The sequence below is a fragment of the Labeo rohita genome, chromosome 2 (assembly GCF_022985175.1).
Source record: "Labeo rohita strain BAU-BD-2019 chromosome 2, IGBB_LRoh.1.0, whole genome shotgun sequence".
NCBI classification, from domain to species: Eukaryota; Metazoa; Chordata; class Actinopteri; order Cypriniformes; family Cyprinidae; genus Labeo; species Labeo rohita.
In genome coordinates, this window is record NC_066870.1 from 37707606 (window position 1) to 37732827 (window position 25222).

At 28.6% G+C, this 25222-nt stretch overlaps 1 protein-coding gene across 3 annotated transcripts in view; it reads right to left on the minus strand.

Annotated features, from left to right (window-relative positions):
* Positions 1-814: 814 nt before the first annotated feature.
* arhgap45a (Rho GTPase activating protein 45a) overlaps positions 815-25222 on the minus strand; it is a 37239-nt gene continuing 12831 nt past the window's right edge. For 2 of the 3 annotated variants that reach the window (XM_051134856.1, XM_051134839.1), the window contains exons 4-23: positions 25015-25099; positions 23619-23691; positions 21445-21520; positions 18847-18981; positions 18654-18715; positions 17565-17675; positions 15537-15617; positions 15266-15445; positions 14606-14743; positions 12483-12673; positions 12249-12373; positions 11969-12070; positions 11785-11883; positions 9971-10134; positions 9554-9742; positions 5304-5441; positions 4978-5216; positions 3645-3858; positions 3507-3558; positions 815-1855 (exon numbers count right to left, since the gene is read on the minus strand). In XM_051134856.1, the coding sequence (XP_050990813.1) occupies positions 1602-1855; positions 3507-3558; positions 3645-3858; positions 4978-5216; positions 5304-5441; positions 9554-9742; positions 9971-10134; positions 11785-11883; positions 11969-12070; positions 12249-12373; positions 12483-12673; positions 14606-14743; positions 15266-15445; positions 15537-15617; positions 17565-17675; positions 18654-18715; positions 18847-18981; positions 21445-21520; positions 23619-23691; positions 25015-25099 (2708 nt within the window). In that variant the 3' untranslated portion in view covers positions 815-1601. The remainder of the gene's footprint in view (positions 1856-3506; positions 3559-3644; positions 3859-4977; positions 5217-5303; positions 5442-9553; positions 9743-9970; positions 10135-11784; positions 11884-11968; positions 12071-12248; positions 12374-12482; positions 12674-14605; positions 14744-15265; positions 15446-15536; positions 15618-17564; positions 17676-18653; positions 18716-18846; positions 18982-21444; positions 21521-23618; positions 23692-25014; positions 25100-25222) is intronic. The other variant, XM_051134848.1, reaches the window with a different exon arrangement.

A 25222-nucleotide genomic window follows, 5' to 3' on the forward strand; every position in this document is an offset into this window, starting at 1 on the left:
TGTATTATTTCTAATTATATATTATGGTAATTATATGAATATTTTAATGCACTAATTGCAAAAACACAACTGAAATCCCAAATTATGTGCATTAAAACAGAAAAATGATATTTATATATTTTTATCTGTTTATATATATATATATATATACACACACACATATATATATATATATATATATATATATCCACATTGCAGATATGATTAATAAAAAATGTATTTATAATATTAATATTTAAAATAATATAGTTATCAGTATTATTTGAAAATTTATTAATTCTAATATATAACAATATATGAATATTTGATATATATAATTTATACATAATATTACTATTTAATATTAATATTTAAAAATGATTAAGATAAAAAAATTATTTAAATATTTATTATTGTAATTATAAATATTCTATATTCTAATTATATGATTGTGTTAATGCACTAATTGCAAAAAGTTAAATCCCAACTTATGTACATTTATATATATAAATAATTTACAATATTATTAATTAAAATAATAACGATAAAAATATTATTTAAATATTATACATAAAGTGTATATATATATATATATAGAAATATTTGAATTATATACACACACACACACACACACACATATATATATATATATATATAACCACATTCCAGATCCATTATAAACATTCCTGAAATTATTTACACTACTAATATTTAAAATTATAAAGATATAAATATTAGAATTAATAAATATATAGCTAATTATATATTCCATCATATTTCAGATCTGTCAGACCCAAGCACAAAAGTTTACAAACTACATTAATCATTGCAAATATAGTAGAAATTACAGATTTATTGCATATAAATGTTTTCTAAGAATATATACAGTTTCAGAATATACAGAGGGTTTTGAATGAACTTTTTGAACTATATGCATTTATCAGTCAGATTTTAGTTTACGTGGTTCAGATAAAACTACAAACCCAAAATGATTCAACTGTATTAAGTTTGACAATACAGTACTGCTAGAACAATATCACTAATGAAACACACACACTATTACAAATAAAGCAAATGTTAAGAAGTGAAATATGCATAAGAACTTTATAATGCATTACAAAAGCTATAAAACCAGCACTGACCAGCAGTCCAGCTCTTGTTAGATCAGTTCAACCATAACACAATTTTATACTTATTTGCCAATAAACAATGAAAAATTCCAGTGCATAAGGGAAGCTATAATAAATATTGTAAAATATAACACACGTACGTCTTAACAAAAATGTATCAAAAAAATATGAGACTTTAACCAAGGCACTTTTAATATCCACAACACACTGTAACTATTGTATTCCACTTCCAGGTCGTGAATGTGGTGGTTTATAGAGTCTAGTGCACAAACGTATCATTATATTGAGAGAATATAACCACCATCATCTGAATAAAAAGACAAACATTATATAAGCTACACTGATCTCAGAGGTCACTGAGAGGTCATCGAGTTCACCTGTCAGTCAAAACCCTGCTATTCTTAATGTTATTAATCTGACTTAATGTATATGAAATAACACTTGTTCTCCTTTTTTTGCTTGACTAATGGTTGTAATGTGTTTTGGCCCGTCTTACTGATCTGAGACCTGCTCTTCGTTGGTTTCCTGCGGGTCGGTTCCGGCGGTCTGCTCTGGGATGGTTTCTGGTACTAGTCCGCTTAGGTCCAGACTCACTCTGGGACTCATCTGGTCTTCCTCTGTGCTGGTCTCACTCTCCTGCCTCACCAGAAGATGGCGCTGCGGTCTATTTCCTCTGCTCAGATCCTCTACGTCAGAGTCTGAGTCCAGCGAACGCTCCTGAGAACCAGAGGAACCCACCGAATGACCTGGAAAGAGATGGAAAACATCTTGATCAAAGGTAGGACAGTATAATTTGTTATTTAAAATAAATAAATAAATAAATAAAAATCACACTAAGAATATTTCAACAAATATTGTAATCTGAATTGTGATATGATAAACATTTGAGTATTTTTAGTAGCTCTAATTTTAAATTTCTAATTACTAATTTTAATTGCTAATTCCAATTTTAATCCTAATATTAATTTTTAATTTACAAAACTTAATTTTATATTATTCATAAAATATAATATTATAAAAAATCCAAATATGTAATATGTATTTATTGTTTTATATAATAAATGTAATATATATATATATATATATATATATATATATATATATATATGTGTACTAATATATTTACAATATTAAAATTAAAGACATAATTTAATATTTTTTTATTCTAATAAATGTAGAGATTTCACCACTTTCCAGATCCTTTTTTCACAAACCCAAGCAAAATAAAAACATATTAATAAACATAATATTTAAAAAAGTAAAAATAATCACTCTTTTTTTTAAATAATACAAAAATTTAAATATGTCATTATCAATGTTTAAATAAATACTATTTATTACATACATTATAGGTATTAAAATGTATTTAATATATATTTGATAAAGATAAAGAATTTACTGAATTATTATGATCTTATTAGACTTAATTTATTAAAATACTAAAATTGTAATATTTAAACAATTCAATTTATTATGACATTATTAGACTCAAATTATTAAAATAATAAAACAAATACATACTATAAAATTAGTAGATTATTACACTTAAATGATAAAACTATTAACACTTAAATATAAATATTAAAATATTTATGATTACTTTTAAAATAGAGATTATAAAATATTATTAATAAACGTGTGTTTCATTGTTTTTTCTGCTGAACTATGACTTAAATGATTAAAAAATTGACAAATTAAAACTCAAATAACTATGAAATTATTAGATGTAAATGAATAATAAAGTATTAAAATCTAAATACTTAATATATACAATTATTATTAGATAAATTATAAAAATATTACAACTTGAAGTATTACATCATTAATGTTTTTAAGAAATTATTATAAAATATTAATAAAACTGTTTATATATTTGAAATTATTTAATTATTAAAATTGTAATTATTATTAAATCAATTACCCCATAACAATTTTTTTATACATATTTTATGACACATTTAAAAAATATTTTTTCACATTTTTGTACGGTTTGGAGCAAAGTCCCACTATTTTGATTTAATATTAATAGTATTAGCTATTAATATTATTAATGAACTTACTTATTATTATTAATATTATTAATATACTTACTTAAATTCTTATTATTACTTATTACTTAAATATTTATTACTTAAATGTAATTAAATATTTATTACTACTAATTTTAATAATAATTCTTATATAATTATTATTAAAAATATATATATAATTTTTTAAATAATAGAAATGTTTATATAACAAATATTTTATATATATTATATCAACTAATTGATTTATATTATTTTAAAATATTAAACAAATCAAAATAAATATATAAATGTATATATATCCACTTATTTTACAAACCCAGCCCCATTTTTAATGCATTCTAATATTTGTAATATATATTTCTCTCACCACATTCCAGATCTGCTCTGTTTGGCTCTTCATTAACTCCAGTCTCACAGTCCTGAATAAAGGAATAAAGTCCTCAATCACTGACACTGCTGTATAAACCTGCATACAACATCACATCAGATATGATTGTGTGCAGACCTGTCCTGGAGAGCGGACTGAGGAAGAGGACGAGGTGAAGATATTGTGCTGGAAGACGATCAGAGCCTCTACGATCCGCGCCTGATGAGGGTAATCCACCAGAGATGACAGGGACACTGTGGCTCCGGTGGGTTTGGGTCTCATCAGTGTCGGCCCGAACACGATGCCTAAATTACTGGCGCTCATTTTATTGTCTTGCTCCAACTCAGACACTCTGACAGAGAGAGAAACAAGAATCCTTCAGCATTAACATTACACAGCAATGTTTTACATTCTGCGATAAATGTCAGCAAACTTCAGAAAAATCAATAAAACTGCAGTTTGTTTAGTTGATATTTCAAGCATATACTATTTTAAATAATAAACTATTTTAAACAATTTTTATATTCATACAGGTAAATGCAATACAGCACCTATAATACACCTAAAATCTTGACATTGAAAATAAAAGTTCATGTTATTTGTCAACTATAAAATTATTTTTTTATTGCATACCTTGATTTTATTGCATACCTTGATTACCTTTGTTTTTTTTGTCTGCTGAACTCCTATAATTTAAATTACTAAAAGTTTGACTTAAATTTAAATTTAAATCTAAACTGTTAAATTATTAGTTTATTATTAAAATATTATATTATTAAATTATTATTGAAATATTAGGATTTAAATATGTAAACTATTCATTTATTATGAGATTATTAGACTCAAATTATTAAAATATTAAAGATTAAATACATAAACTATCAAATTATTAGACTTAAAATATTACAACTTAAATACTTGAAATATTAAATTTTAATTACATTATTAGACAAATTAGTAAAACATTAAAATGCAGATGCTTAAACTTTAATTATAAAATATTATTAAAATTAATAAAATAATATAACTTAGTTAAACTCTTACATTAAAAATGATAAAACATTATTTAAAATGTTTATTAAAATTGTTACATTTAAAATGTTTTTTATAATGATAGAATTATTAAAATGATAATTAATATTAAATAAAGTTAAAGGCCTTTATGATTAATAATATAATTTATAATACATTTAAAAAATATTTTATTACATTTTTGTAAGGTTTAGAGCAAAGTGTCAATATTTTGATTTAATATTAATATTATAAATAATTATTATTAACTTAATGTTGATATGCAACTTACCTTTAATTTTAAGAATATACAATTTACACATAATTTAATATAGCACTGATATTTTTAATCACAATATCAAAAAACCTCCTTCAGTTTCTCTGTGAATCACTGTGATTTTTTAAACTCTGCCATGGGTTATGAATATGTTTTTTAAGGTATGACGGTGCAGAATCTGACCTGCGCAGGTGGCGAACGATGTACTTGAGCGTAGCGATGTTAGCAGGCGGCAAACGCTTGAGCAGCTCTCTGAGTTTCTCAACTAAAACCAGCACTTCACGTTCGGTTTCCGACCCGCGATCCACCAGTTCTGGGCTTTTCACCCCCTCGCCGGCCTCCGAGGTGTCTGAGTTCAGGCTCTCCTTTGCCAGTCCCATCAGATCATTATACATACGGAAGGGCATGATGGGCTCCGGGAGCTGAGGAGACAGAGACGGAGACGATGACTGTGATGCTGCTCACGGTAAACACACCACAACCCTGGTTACCTGTGTCAGGTGACTCACCTGTCTGAGGTAGAGCTTCAGCACGTTGCTGATGTCGTGTGGAGACGCCTGAGACAGCTCCACCAGCTCTTTACCGTTCTCAAACGCCTGGCACAGCTTCTCCACACGCGTCTTCACTCCATTCACACGATAGATTCCCTGAAGACATGCAAAGAAAAGCATTAGCCCTACTATGGTATCATATTTGATGCACAAAGGCCTGATGATTAACACAACGCACAGTCTACTCCATGCCTTCTGTCATCTGAGGAACGTTTGTTTCCAGAAGCTTTACCTTTCTCTTTTTTCCCCCCCATATTCTCACTATATCAAACTATATGAGCCATAGAAGTCTGATGCACAGTATCACATATTATATGTAACAAAAACACATGAATACTTTTTTTTGTTTTTAATAAATGGTTCCATTTATTGGGTTAAAACACTACACTACTACACTAACCATACTTTAACCATGGTATTTGTAGTAAAACTGTGGTTATACAAAAAACATGGTTACTACATTTTTACTAAAGTAAAACCATGGTTCATTTTGTTTTCTACTGTTTAATAAAAAAGCAAGTCCACTCTCGAGCTGAATCAAATGATTCGCAAACCTGCTCCAAAGTTCCGATCTAAATCAAATTATTTGTGATCTGCACTTCAAAGTCCCCATCAAAATCAAATGACTTGCAATCCCAATCTGAATCAAATGATTCATGAACTCATCTAAATCAAATTATTTGTGATTCGCGCTCCAAAGTCCCCGATCTGAATCAAATGATTCGCAAACCTGCTCCAAAGTTCCGATCTAAATCAAATTATTTGTGATTCGCGCTCCAAAGTCCTGATCTGAATCAAATGATTCGCAAACCTTTGTGATCCACACTCCAAAGTCCCAATCTGAATCAAATGATTCGCAAACCTGCTCCGAAGTTCCGATCTATATCAAATTATTTGTGATCTGCACTCAAAAATCCCGAGCTGAATCAAATGATTCGTAAACCTGCTCTGAAGTTCCGATCTAGATCAAATTATTTGTGATCCGCGCTCCAAAGTCCCCATCAAAATCAAATAACTTGCAATCCCGATCTGAATCAAATGATTCATGAACTCACACTGAAGCCCCGATCTGAATCAAATGATTCGCAAACCTGCTCTGAAGTTCCGATCTAAATAAATTATTTGTGATCTGCGCTTCAAAGTCCCCATCTAAATGAAATGATTTGCAAACCCAATCTGAATCAAATGATTCACCAACCCACTCCAAAGTTCCGATCTAAATCAATGATTTGCAAATCCGCTTCGAAATCTGATTTGTGATGTGTAATTTCAAGTCCCGATCTGAATCAAATGATTTGCGATCTGATCGGAGCGCTTTGAAACAGTGAATCATTTTGCAACGCTATGATTAAACTGATTCAGAGTTATGAAAATAACTCCATTTTCACCCATCACTATGCGTGCTTTTTAAAATCATTACACGATGTCGAAATTGGAAAATGAATAACTTGTTTAATTTGTTCTGGTTTTCGCTAGTAAATCGCTTGAACAGAATGATCAAAGTCATGAGTTTGAATCAATCCAGTTAAGCAGTTCCAGCATAAATGACTCACTCAATTGATTCAGTTTGTTTGTTTCTCCACTTTTCACGTCTTCAGCCATGTTTACACAACACTGTCAAGTACTACTACTGATTTAGCTCACAAGTTTAATGACATTAACTGAAATAAGTGTAAAAAGTATGATGTTTATCAATAAAATATCCATATTTCCATTCCAAAGATAACATCCAACACAAATCTCCGAACACACTGAGGTGAGGTAACCCGTTTACTGCTAACTAGTGAAACGCCCCATTAATGTGACAAGCTGCAGCTCAAAATACATGTTAGAAACATTGTGCATTATGATGGAGTTTGTAGCTTAATTCACTATATTTGAAACAGTTTGAGCACTGCAGTTCAGTTGCAGTTCAACAGGAAATCAGTTGAAAGCATCTAGTCATCTCATACCACTGAAGTGAATGTTACATTTATCAGTATATCTGTGACTCTGGACCACAAAACCAGTCATAAGGGTCAAAGTATTGAAATTGAACATTTATAAATCATCTGAAAGCTGAATAAATAAGCTTTCCATTGATGTATGGTTTGTTAGGATAGGAAATTATTTGAAAATCTGGAATCTGAAGGTGCAAAAAAATCAAATTGGTAAGAAAATCGCCTTTAAAGTCATCCAAATTAAGTTCTTAGCAATGCATATTACTAATCAAAAATTAAGTTTTGATATACAGTCATGTGAAAAAGTTAGGACACCCAATTGAATTCCATGGTTTTCCGTATCAGGACATCATAAAAAAAAACTGGTCCTTGGCTGGTCTTAAAATTTAGAAAATAAAACCTCAGATGAACAACAACACATGACAAATTACACTGTGTCATTATTTACTGAACAAAAATAAAGCCAAAATGGAAAAGCCATGTGTGACAAAGTTAGGACACCCTTACTGTTAACATTGGTAACATTAAATAACAGTCAAGCACTGATAATCAAATACCTTTGATTAACTGATCATCAGCAAGTCTGAGCGCCTCTATAAAAGCATGAGCTTTGGCAGTTTGCTGGTCTGGAGCCTTCAGGTGTGTGTTAACACAATGCCAAGGAGGTAAGACATCAGCAATCATCTTAGAGAAGCAATTGTTGCTGCCATCAATCTGAGAAGAGTAATACGGCTACACCTCAGACTCTACAGGCCTCAGTTCACATGTTAAATGATAAAGTTCATGACAATACAATTAGAAAAATATGGGACAAAAATGGCATGTTTGGAAGGCTTGGCAGAAGAAAGCCTCTTCTATCTAAAAAAAAACATTGCTGCACAGTTTAGGTCTGCAAAGTTGCATCTGAACAAAACACAAGTCTTCTAGAATAATGTCCTTTGAACAGACGAGACTGAAGTGGAGATGTTTGGCCATAATACACAGCACCAAGTTTGGTGAAAACCTTAAGAGCATATCAGCACAAACACCTCATACCAAAAGACAAACATGCTGGAGGAGGGCTGATCATTTTGGGCTTGTTTTGTAGCCACAGGACCTGGGCACCTCACAGTCATTGAGTTATCCATGAACTCCTTTGTATATCAAAGTATTCTAGAGTCAAATGCGAAGGCATCTGTCCCACATCTAAAGTTGGGCCAAAATTGGGTCATGCAACAGGACAATGATCCCAAGCAAACCAGCAAATCTACAACAGAATGGCTGAAAAGAAAAGAATCAAGGTGCTGCAATAGCCCAGTCCCAGTCCAGAGCTCATCCTGACTCAAATGCTGTGGTGAGAGCTGTGCATAAGCAAATGCCCACAAACCTCAATAAACTGGAGCAACGTTGAAAAGAAGAGTGGTCCAAATTCCTCCAGAACGATGTGAGAGACTGATAAAGTCACACAGAAAATGAATGCTTCAAGTTATTGCTGCTAAAAGTGGATCTCCAGGCAGTTGAATTATAGGGTGTCCTAACAATGTCACACATGGTCTTTCCCTCTTGGCTGTATTTTTGTTAAATAAACAATGACACTGTGTGATATGTCATGTGATGATGTTTATCTGAGGATTTATTTTCCAAATTTTAAGACCTTCCAAGGACCGGATATTTTTTTATTATGTCCTAATACAGAAAACCATGGAATTCAATAGGGTGTCCTAACTTTTTCATGTGACTGTATTTACAGTAGGAGTTTTACAAAATACCTTAATGGAACATGATCTTTATTTCATTTCCTAATGATTTTTGACAAAAAAAATCAATAATTTTGACCCATACAATGTATTTTTGGCTATTGCTACAAATATACCCCAGCGACTTAAGACTGGTTTTGTGTTCCAGGGTCACATATTGTAATAAATATTCGAAAGTGATCATGAGCATTGTGATGTTTAAAGCAGCTGAAAAGGGTCAAGCTCAACATCAGACAGGCTGCAGGTTAAAATTAAACTTATTGTATAGATTGTCTTTCAATAATTCAAGCACTTTTAAAGTACCTCTTTGGGAATATTGTTATTTCGATGGTTTTCCAAGCCTTGCACGAACCCTGAACTTATCAATAATTTATGTGCATATCTCACATGCATTTAATAGACAAATATGATGAAAATTAGGAAGATAGCATCACGAATGGCAGAGATAAACTGACCAATTAGAATGAATATGCAAATGAAGCAATGAAGATTCAGATAGGAAAATACAGTAAGACCAGCTTTCCTCTCATACCTTCATTTTGAGCGCTCTCCTCTCGATCTCTGTGATGCATTTCTTGATGATGAAGGGAACTCCTTCCACATCGCCTTGCAGGACCTGAGAGAAATCACGGCCGAAGAGCTGCAGGCGGCCCTGGAGCTTCTTATGACCGCACTGGATGGCCAGAGACTCCAGACACTTCTTATGACACGCCAGGAAACACTAAAACACACGTTACAATATCATATGAGAACAAAACTAGGACTGAATTGAGCTGAATACTTTACTGTTTAACACTTTAAAGCTGTTTATTACAGTGAAGTTGCTTTGAAACAATCTGTATTGTATAAATCACTATATAAATACATGTGACTTGACATTGTGCATCAGTGATCTGACCGTACAATAACCTTCTGATTTACAGTTCTATCTGATCTCAAACAGTCTCACCTCCTCACATTCTGCACCCTGGAAATACACGTAGCTGTCACACTCCCTGCACTTTGATGGCGTGCGCAGTTTGCGCAGCCGATGGGTTTTTGCAGCTTTGGACAACCCCACGTTTCTGAAAGGTCCAGTGGGTGCCGCACTTTCCGGTTCAATCCCATTTATACCTAAAACACAGACATACTCAGCATATATCACTACTATGTACTACAGAACTAGATATTAGAGTTGCACCGTTCGATCGGCCAGGGATCGGAATTAGCCGCTTTTCCACATGAATGGCTTGGACCGGTGAGCGGCCGGTCAGTGTCGATTTTGAGCCGATCCGTTTTGACGTTACACTTACGGCGACTGATATTGTATTTATGTCATGACAGATGAAGCTTACGCAGCTTAAAATAAGTATGTGAGAGAGACTTGTTCAGAAAATTAAAACAAATGAGCGTAACAGCACTTACAGAAAGAAATATGTATATAATTTATGTACGAAACACTGAATGACCAATATGATTCTCTAAATATCAACACGACTGCAATGGGACATTGATTTTATGCAACAGTAGTTCAATAAACAAGAAGTTTAAATTAAGCGACTTGCATTTTAGACATAATCTTGAATGTTTTTGCTCAATTTCGTTGCAGAAAATAGTTCCAATCAAAGCCACAGCAGAACTGTTGCATGTCTCCGAGCAACACAGTGGTGTTTTGTTAATGAATCCACATTTTTGAATGATTCAGAAACCCATTCATACAGACTAAATGACTCACTCATTAAAACAGTCTTTTACCGCCACCTACTGGTGGATTGGTTTCATATTTAAAAGTATCATTGCATTTTTAACAACATTTCTTATTTGTATGGTTAAAAAACATTTAAAACATTAATTTAAAAAAATTATTTATGCATTTATAGAGAATATTTGTAATTTAGTCCAGATTGGGGGAATTGTAATGTTTAATCATTTTTTATTATGTAAATTTTTTTGACATTGGAAAAAAAAGTGTGCATTTTGTTGGGACATGTTGTCAATTACACTTCTTAGAAACAAAATCGGAATCTGCAAAAATTGGAATCGGCAGGTCACACTTACAAAATAGTTGGAAATTTGGAATCGCCCAAGACAATCATAATCGGTGCATCTTTACTAGATACACAAAAAAAGTTAAAATTATATTACAATGTGCCATACAAGATGTGGATGAGTTTGTTTCTTCATCAGATTTGGAAAAATGTGTCATTCCATCACTTGATCGCCAGTGGATCCTCTTCAGTGAATGGGTGCCGTCAGAATGAGAGTGCAAACAGCTGATAAAAACACCCCAATAACCCAGTAAAAAGTAATCCACACCACTCCAGTCCATCAATTAACATCTTGTGAATCCAAAAGCTGCGTGTTTTGGCTTGTTAACAGTGCTTGATCTGTGCAGATTTCTCTCCTGATTCAGACCAGACCGCTTTTTCACCAGAGGATGTGTTTTTATGAACTATAGACTCATATTTTAAGTTAAAACATCTTAATCATGGATCTGTTTCAGCTTTTGTCTTCTCAAGACATTAACTGATGGATTGGAGTGTTGTGGATTACTTGTGGATTATTGTGATGTTTTTATCAGCTGTTTGGACTCTCATTCTGACGGCACCCATTCACTTCCATTGGTTAGCAAGTAATGCAATGCTACATTTCTCCAAATCTTATGAAGAAACAAACTTATCTTAATCTTGGATGGCCTGAGAGTGAGGCAATTTTCAACAAATGTTCATTTTAAATGAACTATTTTTTTTAATCTGCTGCTTTTCTCTTTAATCAGTCACTTACTTTGTTCAAACTGGGTCATGGGACCATCTCGCTCTTCTAAATCTTCATTGGACGACAATGTGGCTGCAGAAACTGGCCTTGAAGGTTTAGAGATGTCACCTGAGACCAAAATATTACACAACATTATTGTTTATCAAAATCATTTTATTACTGTAAACCAGACTGGTTTGGTTTTCTTCAATACCTGTGCTGGAAGTCGGGGAGCCCAGTCCACTTCCTGGACCGACGCTGTCCGTGTCACTCAGGGTGGACGGCCAGGACTTATGAGCTTGATGATGGTCTCTACCTGCAAAAGCAAAACAGCACACCAATTAATTTTAACATTACAATTCATACCAAGTCACAACAAATATTATGCAATCATAAAAACAAAGATTTCCAATTTCCAATTTAAATAAAGTACATGTCCTGTGTGTTCGCCCCCTAAAATCTGATTTCTGTTCATTTATTGTATATAAACTGACCTTGACCTCGTCTCTGTTTAACCACAGTCCCTTCTACAAATCCCGCCTCCTCTGCTGTGGGCGGAGCTTCAGAGCTGTTCTGCCGCTGGTCGTTACAGAGACTGTTGTTACGGGTCCGAACAAGCCTGATTATAAAAATAACTATAAATTCAAAGCATTCAAATCCCATTATGCTTTGCTTCTGACCACTGATCTTTAAAGCAAAGTATGTGTTCTAATAGGATGTCGTCTTACTGGTGGCTGGACGCGGAGTACGGCTCAAACTGGTATTGTACGGGCTGCTCTGTGCGGAGCTGCAGGTCTTTGACGTAGGCGGCGTACTGCTGACCCGGATCGAACAGCTTACAGCTCTCACAGAGCGTCTGGAAATGGACCGGCAGCGCTGCTGTCTGCACGTGCATCGTCTGATAGTATGAGATGGTGCACTGGATAGAGAGGAAGAGGAAGCATTAAACACAACCGGAGCATAAAATCACTCTGTCCAGTTGAATCAAGATTGAAAATGGCAAGCACACAATCATTCACATGACAGCTGTTCTGAGTAGTACAAGAGATTACTGACTTTGGGAAGAAGTTACTTATGTCATTTTTTCATATTAAAAGATTTTAGATCTTAGATAAAGATTTTAGATAAAGAGATTTTTTTTCTTTTTCATTAAATGAAAAAAAAAAAAAAAAAGTCATGAAAATAATGTTGAAATCCAAAAATATCCTAAATGCAAATACATAAATAAATTAAATATAGCAATTATAATAATTAGAATAAATAAATAAATAAATAAATAAATAAATAAATAAATAAATAAATAGATAAATAAATATACAACAAAAATAAAAATAAAAGCAATAATAAAATAATCCAATAAAAATTAACAATAATAATAGGAAAACAATTGTCAAAAAAATATCATAAAATCCTTAAATGATCCTAAAATATTCTATATGGCAGAAAAGTTAAATAGAACGCAATAATAAAATTAATGATAATTTATAATAATAAAAAATATTTTAAAAAGTATGCAAAAAATAACGAAAATAAATATATGAAATATAGTAATAATAATAATTAGAATAAAAAAAATAAAACATAAATAAATACAAAAATATTAAAATAAAAAATAAAAGCAATAATCAAATAATCAAATAAAAATGAACAATAATAATAGGGACACAATTCGAAAAGTTGTTTAGCATTTCAAGAAAAATGTCTTTGTCAAGAAAATATCCTAAAATCCTAAATTGATTCTACAATATTCTACATGCAAATAAATAAATTAATTAATTAAAAAAAAAAAAAAAAAAAACAATGGTAAGAGATTACTTTTTCTTTCATGAAAATAATGTTGAAATGCTAAAATGATCCTAAAATATTCTATATGGCAAAAAATATACATATATAAAAAATACAATAAATAAATGTTAAAAAATTAAATAGAAGGCATTAATAATATTAATAATAATTTATAATAATAAAAAGTATTTAAAATCGTATGCAAAAAATAACTAAATAAATTAAATATAGTATTAATAATAAATATAATAAAAAATAGATATAATAGATAAATAAATATACAAACAAATTTAAATTAAAATAAAAGCAATAATAAAATAATCAAATAAAAATGAACAATAATAATAGGGAAACAATGGGTTGTTTAGCATTACAATAAAAATGTCTTTAATTGTCAATAAAATATCCTAAAATCCTAAAAAATGATCTAACATATTCTATATATTAAATATTATACAAAATAAAATATTCTAAAATATTCTATATATATTCTATAAAAAATACACATATAACATAAACAAATAAAAATATAGAATAAATGTACAATAATAATATTAATAAGTTATAATAATATAATTTTTAAATGTATTAAAAATAACTAAATAATTAAATGAAATATAGTAATAATAATAATAATTTAATACATTACAAATATAACAAATAAATAAATTATTTATACTTATTTATTTATTTATGTGTATATATATATTTTTTTTTTTTTTTGTGTGTGTGTGTGTGTGTATTTACACATATGCAATAAATAAATAAATAAAAATAAAATCAATAATAAAATAATCAAATAAAAATGAACAATAATAATAGGAAAACAATGGAAAAGGTGGTTCAGCATTACAATAAAAATGTCTTTAATTGTCAAGAAAATAATCTAAAATCCTGATGATCCTAAAACATTCTAGATGCAAGAAATAAATTAAATAACTAAATAAAATATATAATAAAAATTTACAAAAAATTAAATCGAAAGCAGTAATAATATTAATTAAAATGTACAATAATAAAATTACATATATATAAAATATGATATATATATATATATGACTCTCACCGCTCGTAGGATCTGGTCCGTCTGTCTGATGAGCTCTTGTATCTGTTTGAGCACGTTCACCTTCATGTCCTCCAGCTCCTGCTGCTGTGTCGTGGCGTCTGCGATACAGGTGCGATACGTCGCCTCAGCCTCCTCCGCCTGCAGACACAAACATATCCGTTCATCATCAAAACAAATTAGCTGGCTTGATTGTTTTGTAGGCACAATACTGTTATTGAAGAATGGAGAATACTGAATATTTTAAAATCACCCCAAAATCAAGTGAAATAAATGAGCAATGATATGTTTCTTGAGGAAGATGAAGCCTATTTTTAAGATTTTTTGCACTGTGATATTATTTTCATGACAAAAACATCCCAAACTCACATTACTGTTATGCATACTGACATTACTGCATTACAATAAAAATGTCTTCAATTGTCATTAAAAAAAAAAAATCTCAAAATCCTATGAAAAAAAAAACAGATATGAAATTCTAAATTAAAAGACTGCAGGAAAAAAAAATTAAAATAATTAAATAAAAATATAAGTGGATGATAAAGATTGTAATGCCAGTCTATTCAGCTAAATGTTGTTTTTTTGCACGTGACCACAAAAGCACAGTGAACACTTCACACAAAATGTGTGATATTAACTCATTTCCTGTTTGAGTTGGCTGACCTTGTTGCGTGCTTCCTCTTCTAGTCGTCTCTTCTTGTCCAATGCTTTAGTGGTTGAGCCACTTCCTGTTCCGCTTTGCTCCTCTTCAACCTTATTGGCCACTGTCCGAGCTCTCTCGTACTCCTCACAGCGGCTCACGTACAGGTGACGTGCCTTACGCAGGTTACTCTCGGCATCGGCCTGATGAGCACAAACACACAAAAACACACGTTTACCTTGTATGTCTGATTTAGCAGGGTTTAGCTGAGTTTAGGGTGGAGTGAATCTCTACCAGTTTTCTCTTGGCCCTCTGCCACTGCTCTTTAATGTCTCTGCGCTTCTTCTCATGTTCCTGTCTGCGCTGAGTCATGGGCTGAACGAGAGAAAGACAGAGAAAGAATTTTGTAATTTCATTTTTAGACCTGCTAAGGTCAATCTCACAAAAGCTGCCAACAACACACCCAGGTCACCCAAAACTCTAGAGAAATCAATGAGCAATAAAAATGTCATAAGGGAATATGTATTAGAAGTCATGCAAAAAACGAAAAAAAAAAAAACCCTTAATAATCCAAGTTTTACATTTAAATGTATTATGTTAATAAGATAATATAATGCAATATAATATAAACAATAAATTTACAATATAACAAATAATTTAAATATAATATTTACTCTATTATAAAAAATTAAATATACGTTTTTTATATTTTATTTATTTTAGATAAAAATACAAAAAATCTCAATGATCCAAATTTTTTTTATAAAAAATGTAATTTTATTAAAAATATATAATATAATATAATAATATATTTACAATAAAATAAATAATATATTTAAACAACTTATTTAAATGTGATATTTGCTGTTTAATAAAAAAATTAAATATAAATTGTTATATTTTATTTATTTTAGATAAAAATACAAAAAAATCTCAATCCAAAATTTTTTATAAAAAATGTTATTTTATTAAAAATATATAATATAATATAATATAATATTTACAATAAAATAAATAATATATTTAAACAACTTATTTAAATGTGATATTTGCTGTTTAATAAAAAATTAAATATAATTTTTTATATTTTATTTATTTTAGATAAAAATACAAAAAATCTCTATCCAAATTTTTTTTATAAAAAAAAATGTAATTTTATTTAAAATATATAATATAATATAATATAATATGATATAATATAATAATATATTAACAATAAAATAAATAATATATTTAAACAACTTATTTAAATGTGATATTTGCTGTTTAATAAAAAATTAAATATACAGTCTTTATATTTTATTTATTCTAGATAAAAATACAAAAAAATCTCAATGATCCAAAATTTTGTATAAAAAATGTAATTTTATTAAAAATATATAATATAATTATAATATAATGCAATATAATATAATATTTAAAATAAATTAAATAATATATTTAAACAACTTATTTGCTTATTTAATGTGATATTTGCTGTTTAATAAAACATTTAAATATATGTTTTTTTATATTTTATTTATTTAATATAAAGCTCAGGTATCCAAAAATTAGACATTACATTTCATTACAAAATTATTACAATTTAATTTTATTAAAAATATAATATAATATAATATAATATAATATAATATAATATAATATTTACAATAAAATAAATATTATATTTAAACAATTTATTTAAGTGTAATATTTGCTGTTTAATAAAAAAAAAATTAATTCTATTAAAAATAATACAATATAATATAATAATTCAAAAGTAGTAATAGTAATAATGCAAAGTAATATTTGAAGTATATGGTTTTTATATTTTATTTATTTGATATAAAAAAAAACTCAATGATCCAATAATTAGACATTAATTTTTTTTTACAGTTTAACTTTATAAAAAATATCACGTAATAAAAATAATATAATATTATACATTTACAATAAAATAAATATTATATTTAAATAATTTATTAAAATGCGATATTTACTATATTTAATATAAAAAAATATCTGAGTGATCCAAAAATTAGACATTACATTTTTTATAAAATGTATTGCATTAAAATTTATTACAAATTATATAAAATACAAATATAAAAAAATATAATACATTTAAATATAATATTTATCTAGCATCCTAAAAATATTAACAATAATAAAATATATATATATAAAATATTAAAAGTAATAACATTTATTTATTTTTTTTAAATGCATACATAATTGTTATATATTTTTTAAATATAACTTAAAAAAATGTTCTCTCTTTTTGGGGTGAAATGTGTGAAAGTATTTTCACACTGTCATCCTGCTGTAATATGTGTGTGGTACCTGTAGAAATGAGTGTGTGTAGATGTTGTTTGTGGCTTGCTGTAAACCACAGCTCTGCTCCGAGTCCTGCTCAAGAGCCAGAGAGAAGATCGACAGCAACGGCATGTGCTCCTGAGAAAGAGAAAGTGAGCGAGAGAGAGATTAAGCGATTTAAGAAACCTGTTCTACTGTATATACAGTACGCAAAACAGATTCAGTATCAAAAAGGAATAGTTTATATGATAATGAAAATTCTGTATTTAATTAAAATGTATTGTCATGATCCAGTCACTCTTTCAAATTTCTGGCGAAATTTTTTTAAAGGATGTTTACAATATTATTATATTATAATATTATTTAGATATATATTTTAAATTATTTAAACATTTTTAAAAATTATATATATATATATATATATATATATATATATATTTTTTTTTTTAAATATATTTTTATATTATTATATGGTTATTATATAAAATTTATTTTATGTTAAAAAAAAAAATACAAAAAAACCCTCAATCCAAAAATATTTGGATATTTATATTATATTTTTATATTATATTATTTCAAAAATTAAGTATATGGTTTTTATATTTAATTTATTTTATATATTAAACAAAATACAAAAAAACCCTCAATAATCCAAAAACATTTGGATTTTTTTTTAAATAAAATTTGTAATTCTATTAAATATAATATAATATAATATAATATAATATAATATAATATAATATAATATAACATAACATAATATAATATAATATAATATAATATAATATAATATAATATAATATAATATAATATAATATTAATTCAAAAGTAATAATAGTAATAATGTAAAGTAATATTTAAAGTATATGGTTTTTATATTTTATTTATTTGATATAAAAATCAATACATTTACAATAAAATAGATATTATATTTAAATAATTTATTAAAATGCAATATTTACTGTATTTAATATATGGTTATATTCTTTTTTCAATAAAACAAACGTTTGCAGTAACTGAAAACGACAGGGTGCAAAAATGACTAAAAACACTGTAAAATGATCATAAACAACTTAACAACAATGAAACAAGCACAAGAGAACCATAATGATGTACCTGTATGATGTTTTGTTTGCAGGACTGGTAGAGTCTCAGAAGACCTTTAGAAAACTCGTTCTCTGTGAAAGAGAAAAATTGAGAGGTCCAGGTAGACAAGTGTAAAACGCATTTCTATTAAGAGTAATTTATATTACTGGAAGCCATTCAAAAGAGACAGACACATGCAAACATGTCAGTTAAATGTCATTACCGAGAGCGATTCTCTTGTCTACGTAGCTGATGATGTCCTTCATGTATTTGGCGATAGATTTGGCATAAGCCAGAGCAGAGTCCACGCCGCCTTCACTGCGCTGCAGGAGAATATCAACTTCCTGTGGACTCACTGCTGACACACACGGTAAACATCAGCCATCCCATATATGAACACCTGACACTTTAAATTTAAACTAGACGAGTAAAGTTTGAGAACAAACTTTAAGTTGGCTTGAGAAAGCCTAGCCTGAAAGTTTGAAGCAGATGTAAAAGTATGAAAGCAGCTAGCATGTTTTAGCATGATTAGCTTTTTGCTTGTATTTTATAGGCTGATTACAATGTTGTTAGCATGATTAGCATGTGGTTAGCATAATTTGCAAGTTACTAGAATGTTTCTAGCCTGATTAGCATGTTGATAGTATGTTTTTCTAACATGCCTAACGTTACTAGCTTGTTGTTAACATGTTTCAAACATGATCAGCATATTACTAACATGTTGTTAACTTGATTGGCATGTTGCTAGCATGATTAGCAAGTTACTAGCATATTGCTAGCATGATTAACAAGTTACTAGCATGTTGCTGGCATGATTAGCATGTTGTTAACATGTTTTTAACATGATTAACATGTTACTAGCATGTTGCTAACATGATTAGCATGTTACTAGCATTTTGCTAGCATGATTAGCATGTTACTGGCATGTTGATAGCATGATTAGAATGTTGTTAGTATGTTGCTAACATGATTACATGGTACAGCATGTTACATGATTAGCATGTTGTTAGTGTTGCTAACATGATTAGCATGTTGCTAACATGATTAGCATGTTGTTAACATGTTGCTAACGTGTTGCTAACATGATTAGCAAGTTACTAGCATATTGCTAGCATGATTAACAAGTTACTAGCATGTTGCTGGCATGATTAGCATGTTGTTAACATGTTTTTAACATGATTAACATGTTACTAGCATGTTGCTAACATGATTAGCATGTTACTAGCATTTTGCTAGCATGATTAGCATGTTACTGGCATGTTGATAGCATGATTAGAATGTTGTTAGTATGTTGCTAACATGATTAGCATGGTACTAGCATGTTGCTAGCATGATTAGCATGTTGTTAGTATGTTGCTAACATGATCAGCATGTTACTAGCATGTTGCTAACATGATTAGCATGTTGTTAACATGTTGCTAACGTGTTGCTAACATGATTAGCAAAGTTACTAGCATTTTGCTAGCATGATTAGCATGTTGCTAACATGATTAGCATGTTACTAGCATGTTGCTAACATGATTAGCATGTTACTAGCATGTTGCTAACATGATTAGCATGTTGTTAACATGTTGCTAACATGTTGCTAGCATGATTAGCCAAGTTACTAGCATGTTGCTAACATGATTAGCATTAGCATGTTACTAGCATGTTGCTAACATGATTAGTATGTTACTAGCATGTTGTTAGCATGTTTCCAGTATGATTAGCATGTAACTAGCACGTTGCTAGCATGATTACCAAGTTACTAGCATGTTGTTATCATGATGAGCATGTTACTAGCATGTTGCTAGCATGAGTAGCAATTTATTAACAAGTTGTAAGCATGATTAGCATGTTACTAACATGTTGTTAGCATGTTTCTAGTATGATTAGAATGTAACTAGCATGTTGCTAGCATGATTGCCAAGTTACTAACATGTTGTTAGCACGATTAGCATGTTACTAGCACGTTGCTAGCATTTTTTTATCATGATCACCATGTTACTAGCATGTTGCTAGCATGATTAGCAATTTATTAACAAGTTGTAAGAACGATTAGCATGTTACTAGCATGTTGTTAGCATGTTTCTAGTATGATTAACATGTAACTAGCATGTTGCTAGCATGATTACCAAGTTACTAGCATCTTGTTAGCATGATTAGCATGTTACTAGCACGTTGCTAGCATTTTTTTATCATGATCGGCATGTTACTAGCATGTTGCTAGCATGGTTTAGACAGCTCGATAGATTAGAAATACTAGAAATATTAGAGTGAAGCTTAAATGAGTGTAAATGGATTAGAAATAGCACATAGAAGTGAAGCTTGATTGAGCCTCAGGGGATTCTGGGAAGTGTTGAAGAGTGTTGCTCATTTGAACATTCCGTCAATGTAAGTCTATGGGATTTTTGGGTGGTTTTGATAGTCTGGTTTATGAAAACCGTAAGCCGGATCAGTTATAAAAGATACAGCACACCGAGTCAGACCAGTCTGAAGGTCTGGGCCGAGTTTGGTGGTTCTAGCTTGAAAGCTCTAGGAGGAGACAGATACCGAAATTTGGCTCAGAAGAAAAATAATAATAATCTAAAATAGTAGATCAGTAAGTTGACTTTCTCAAGCCAACTTAATAAAAAAAAAAATACAATTGATGTGTCCAGAATGGATGCATACTACAAAATGTAATATAATATATAATATGCATTCTTGAAAATGTATTGCTTTGTATGCATACAGAAAAATTGCATACGGTGTACCCTATGCATACTACGTACTTTCAAAAACAGTATTTCGTATGCCGTTTTATGCATAACTAAAGGCAATAAAAGAGGGATTCACTCACTGCAGTCCTGATGCTCGTATTTTCCACCTCCTTCAGGACCCTGACCTGATGACACCCTGTACAGATCCTCCATTGACTACACATATGGGAAAGAGAGAAAAATAATTATTACATTTTTAAGGAAATAATGGTAATAATGTGCTTTATTAAAATAAACTTTGTGGATTTTGAGACTGAGGTTAGAGTGAGATACATGCGGTGAGACTGTAGTAGTACATATCACTTCCTTCTCTTCTTCCATTGTAGTATTACTTCACCTTATAGCGGCTGAAAGTACTACTGAAGGCAGCAATCCAACACACACATTACTTTTTTTTATTAAAAATGTTGTTTTATTAAATATAATGTTTATCTATTTATCTAGGATTCTAAAAAAAATAAATAAATAAATATTAATAATAATAATTACAAATTACAAAATATTAACAATAATAAAATATTATTTATTTATTTATTTAAACATACATAATTATTATTATATTTTACAATATAATTAATTTCTTTTCTCTGTAAAATGATCAAAACTATACAGAAAAACCATATTCAATGTTTTTCTCAGCCGAATCCCTGTGACCTAAAATATTTTCTTAAAATCTTTTAATAATTTAACAACACATTTGCATGTTCTTTGATGTTGGTTAATGACCACATGACATGTAGGTAAACAAATATTTCATATTTTTTCTTTTATTATAAAAGTATTCATTTACTTTAATTTTACATTTTTATGATTTAATTCATTTTATCAACTCACAAACTTCAGTCAGGGACACCCTGTGCTAAAATGAATGTAAAAAATTAGTATAGATTTATAGAAATGTTTATTATAATATTTATTCTTAATATTAAATATTTAATTAAATTGTGCTGTTAATTTTTCTATGTTTCTCTGCTTTAGTTAGGATGTATTCTAGTTATTCTAGTTAAAATAATAAATTAAACATTTAAAAACTGAATAACAATTATTTATTATTCAGTTTTTTAATTTTTAATTTATTATTTTATCACATCAGAATCAAAGGCTAATGTAAAAATAATAACAATACTTCAATGAAATGTATACAATAATTTAACAATATTGTGTTTACAAACAATAAATAAATAAATAAAAATTATATACAATCTTTCAAATTTATAATTAATAATAAATTGAATTTTTTAAAGATTTTTTTAAATATTCAACTCGAATCTGTTCACATTTATGTTGTCTGATATCTAATCATTTATTTACTTATTTTATTTATTTATTTAAAAATTGATTTACCATGATTTTACCCCGTTTTTACAGCATTTACCCCATTTTGAATAATTAAAAAATTGACAAATTGATTCTTTTTATTCATCAAAGAATCCTGAAAAAGTATCACAGTTTCCCAAAAAATATGAAGCAGCACAACTGTTTCCAACATTGATAATAAATCAGCATATTAAAATGATTTCTGAAGGATCATGTGACACTGAAGACTGCAGTAATGATGCTGAAAATTCAGCTTTGATCACTGAAATAAATTACATTTTAACGTAAATTAAAATAGAAAACTGTTATTTTAAATTACAATAATATTTCACAATATTACAGGTTTTTTTTTTTCCTGTATTTTTATTCAAATAAACGCAGCAAAAGAAATCCTTGTATGAAATTTTTAATTTGTAATATTATCTGAGAAATACCTATTGAACTGAACCCTTGTTTTTGCACCAAAAATAAATGTTTTTTATCACTAAAGAGATATATTTCTAAATAACATCGCCCTTTAAGTATCTTCAAGTACTAAGCGACTTTTGTTGACTTTTTTGTTATTTCCTGACTAAAACTGAACTGCTTTAAATAATGAGTAATCGCTTGATAAACTACAGATTCAGAGCAGCATGACAGCTCTATGGTAAAGTGCATTTTACTGAAGGAAGTGAGACTTCTAGTTATTGTAGTTGCTATACTTCTAGTTGTTTCTGGGAAATGATTTGAGTGTCTCTTCTGAATATTAAAATAATTAATTTGTCATCAGTGTCATTCTAAGAAGTGTTTCTTGAAGATTACGTTGTCAGGGACTCTTTCGAGTCTGTATAGAGGTGCGGAGGAAACAATATGCTTGCAAGACAACGCAGGAAGCGACCCACACACGCTCCCAACAACATCCGCACACACACACATTTAGACACACACACACACTCACCCTGCTCTTTTCTGTAGGTGGCAGGGACAAAAGAGTAGTGCTGTCAATCTCTCCCATCAACAACTCTGAAACACTGACAGAGAGAAAATACTGCTTACATGTCACAGTTTTCAGCTATAAATAGAGAAGAAAAAATAGTTGATATTTCTCATCTAGCAAAAGCTATAAAATGAATGCAGAGAGTAAATGTTACTATATAGGATATAATTTGTAAAATAATATATTATATTTTAAAAACGTAAATTATACATATATACAACTGTATAATAATATTATTAAAAAACAAATTATATTTATATATATATATATATATATAAAATAATTTAATGTTTATATTTAGAATATTTTAATTCAGTTGAAAAAAAAAAAAAAAATATATATATATATACACACACACATACATATATACACACATATATATATATATTATAATTAAATTATATTTGAATAACAGATTTTAGATTTTTCCATAAAACTGGTTTTAATAAAGCATTTTAATAAAATTCAATTTAATAAAATAAAAATAACTAAAAATAATATTATATAAATATATTTTAATTATAGATATACTGCATGTATATATAATTATTTAGGGAAATACATATGTATATGTATAAAATATACACAATTTTAAATTATATATATTTTTATTATTAATAAAATATTTGAAGTCAATTTAATACAATTTTATATATATATATATATATATATATATATATATATATATGTATATAAACACATATATAATTATTTTATAATAACATTATAGAATTAAAATTATTAGAATTAAGTTATATGTAAATAACAGAATTTTACAAGAAATTTGTTTTAATACAGTATTTTAATAAAATTCAATTTAATTATATTATATATTAATTATAGTAAAATTTATATTAATTAATTAGGGAAATACATATGTACACAAAATATAAAAAATTTTAAATAAAAGGCATTTTTTATTATCAATAAAATATTTTAATTCAATTTGATAAAATTACATATACACATAATTTTATAATAAAATTATATTAGAATTAAGTTATATTTGAATACCAAAATTTTAACATAAAATTTGTTTTAATAAAGTATTTTAATAAAATTCAATTTAACACAAAATTATACAAAAATAATATTAAAAAATATACAATGTTTATAATTTTATAATATTATAATAGAAGTAAAAGTTGTTTTTGAAGAATTGGTATATTATGTTGATACAGAATTAAAATATTAAAATTAATATTAATATTTTTAATAGAATTAAAATTAAAAATTAAATTAAATTAAAACTAAAAAAATAAAATGCATATAATTATTGTTTGTATATTAAAATGTATTTAATACAATTAAGTAAATGAGCAGGCAATCTGTGTGAAAGCAGAGCGTCGGGTCTTACTTGCTACTGAAGGCCACAGCAATGGTCTCAATGGCCTTCTCAAAGTCTTTCTTCTGAGCGTCAGTGGTGCTTTCATAACTGAACCCTGACAAACACAGAGAAGAGAACAACTTCACGGTCACAAACGCTTCTGCTTCGATAACAAATAAAACTAGAAGTGACATCACATTTAGACGCAAAAGTGGAAACACCTGTATTTCAGTGGTTC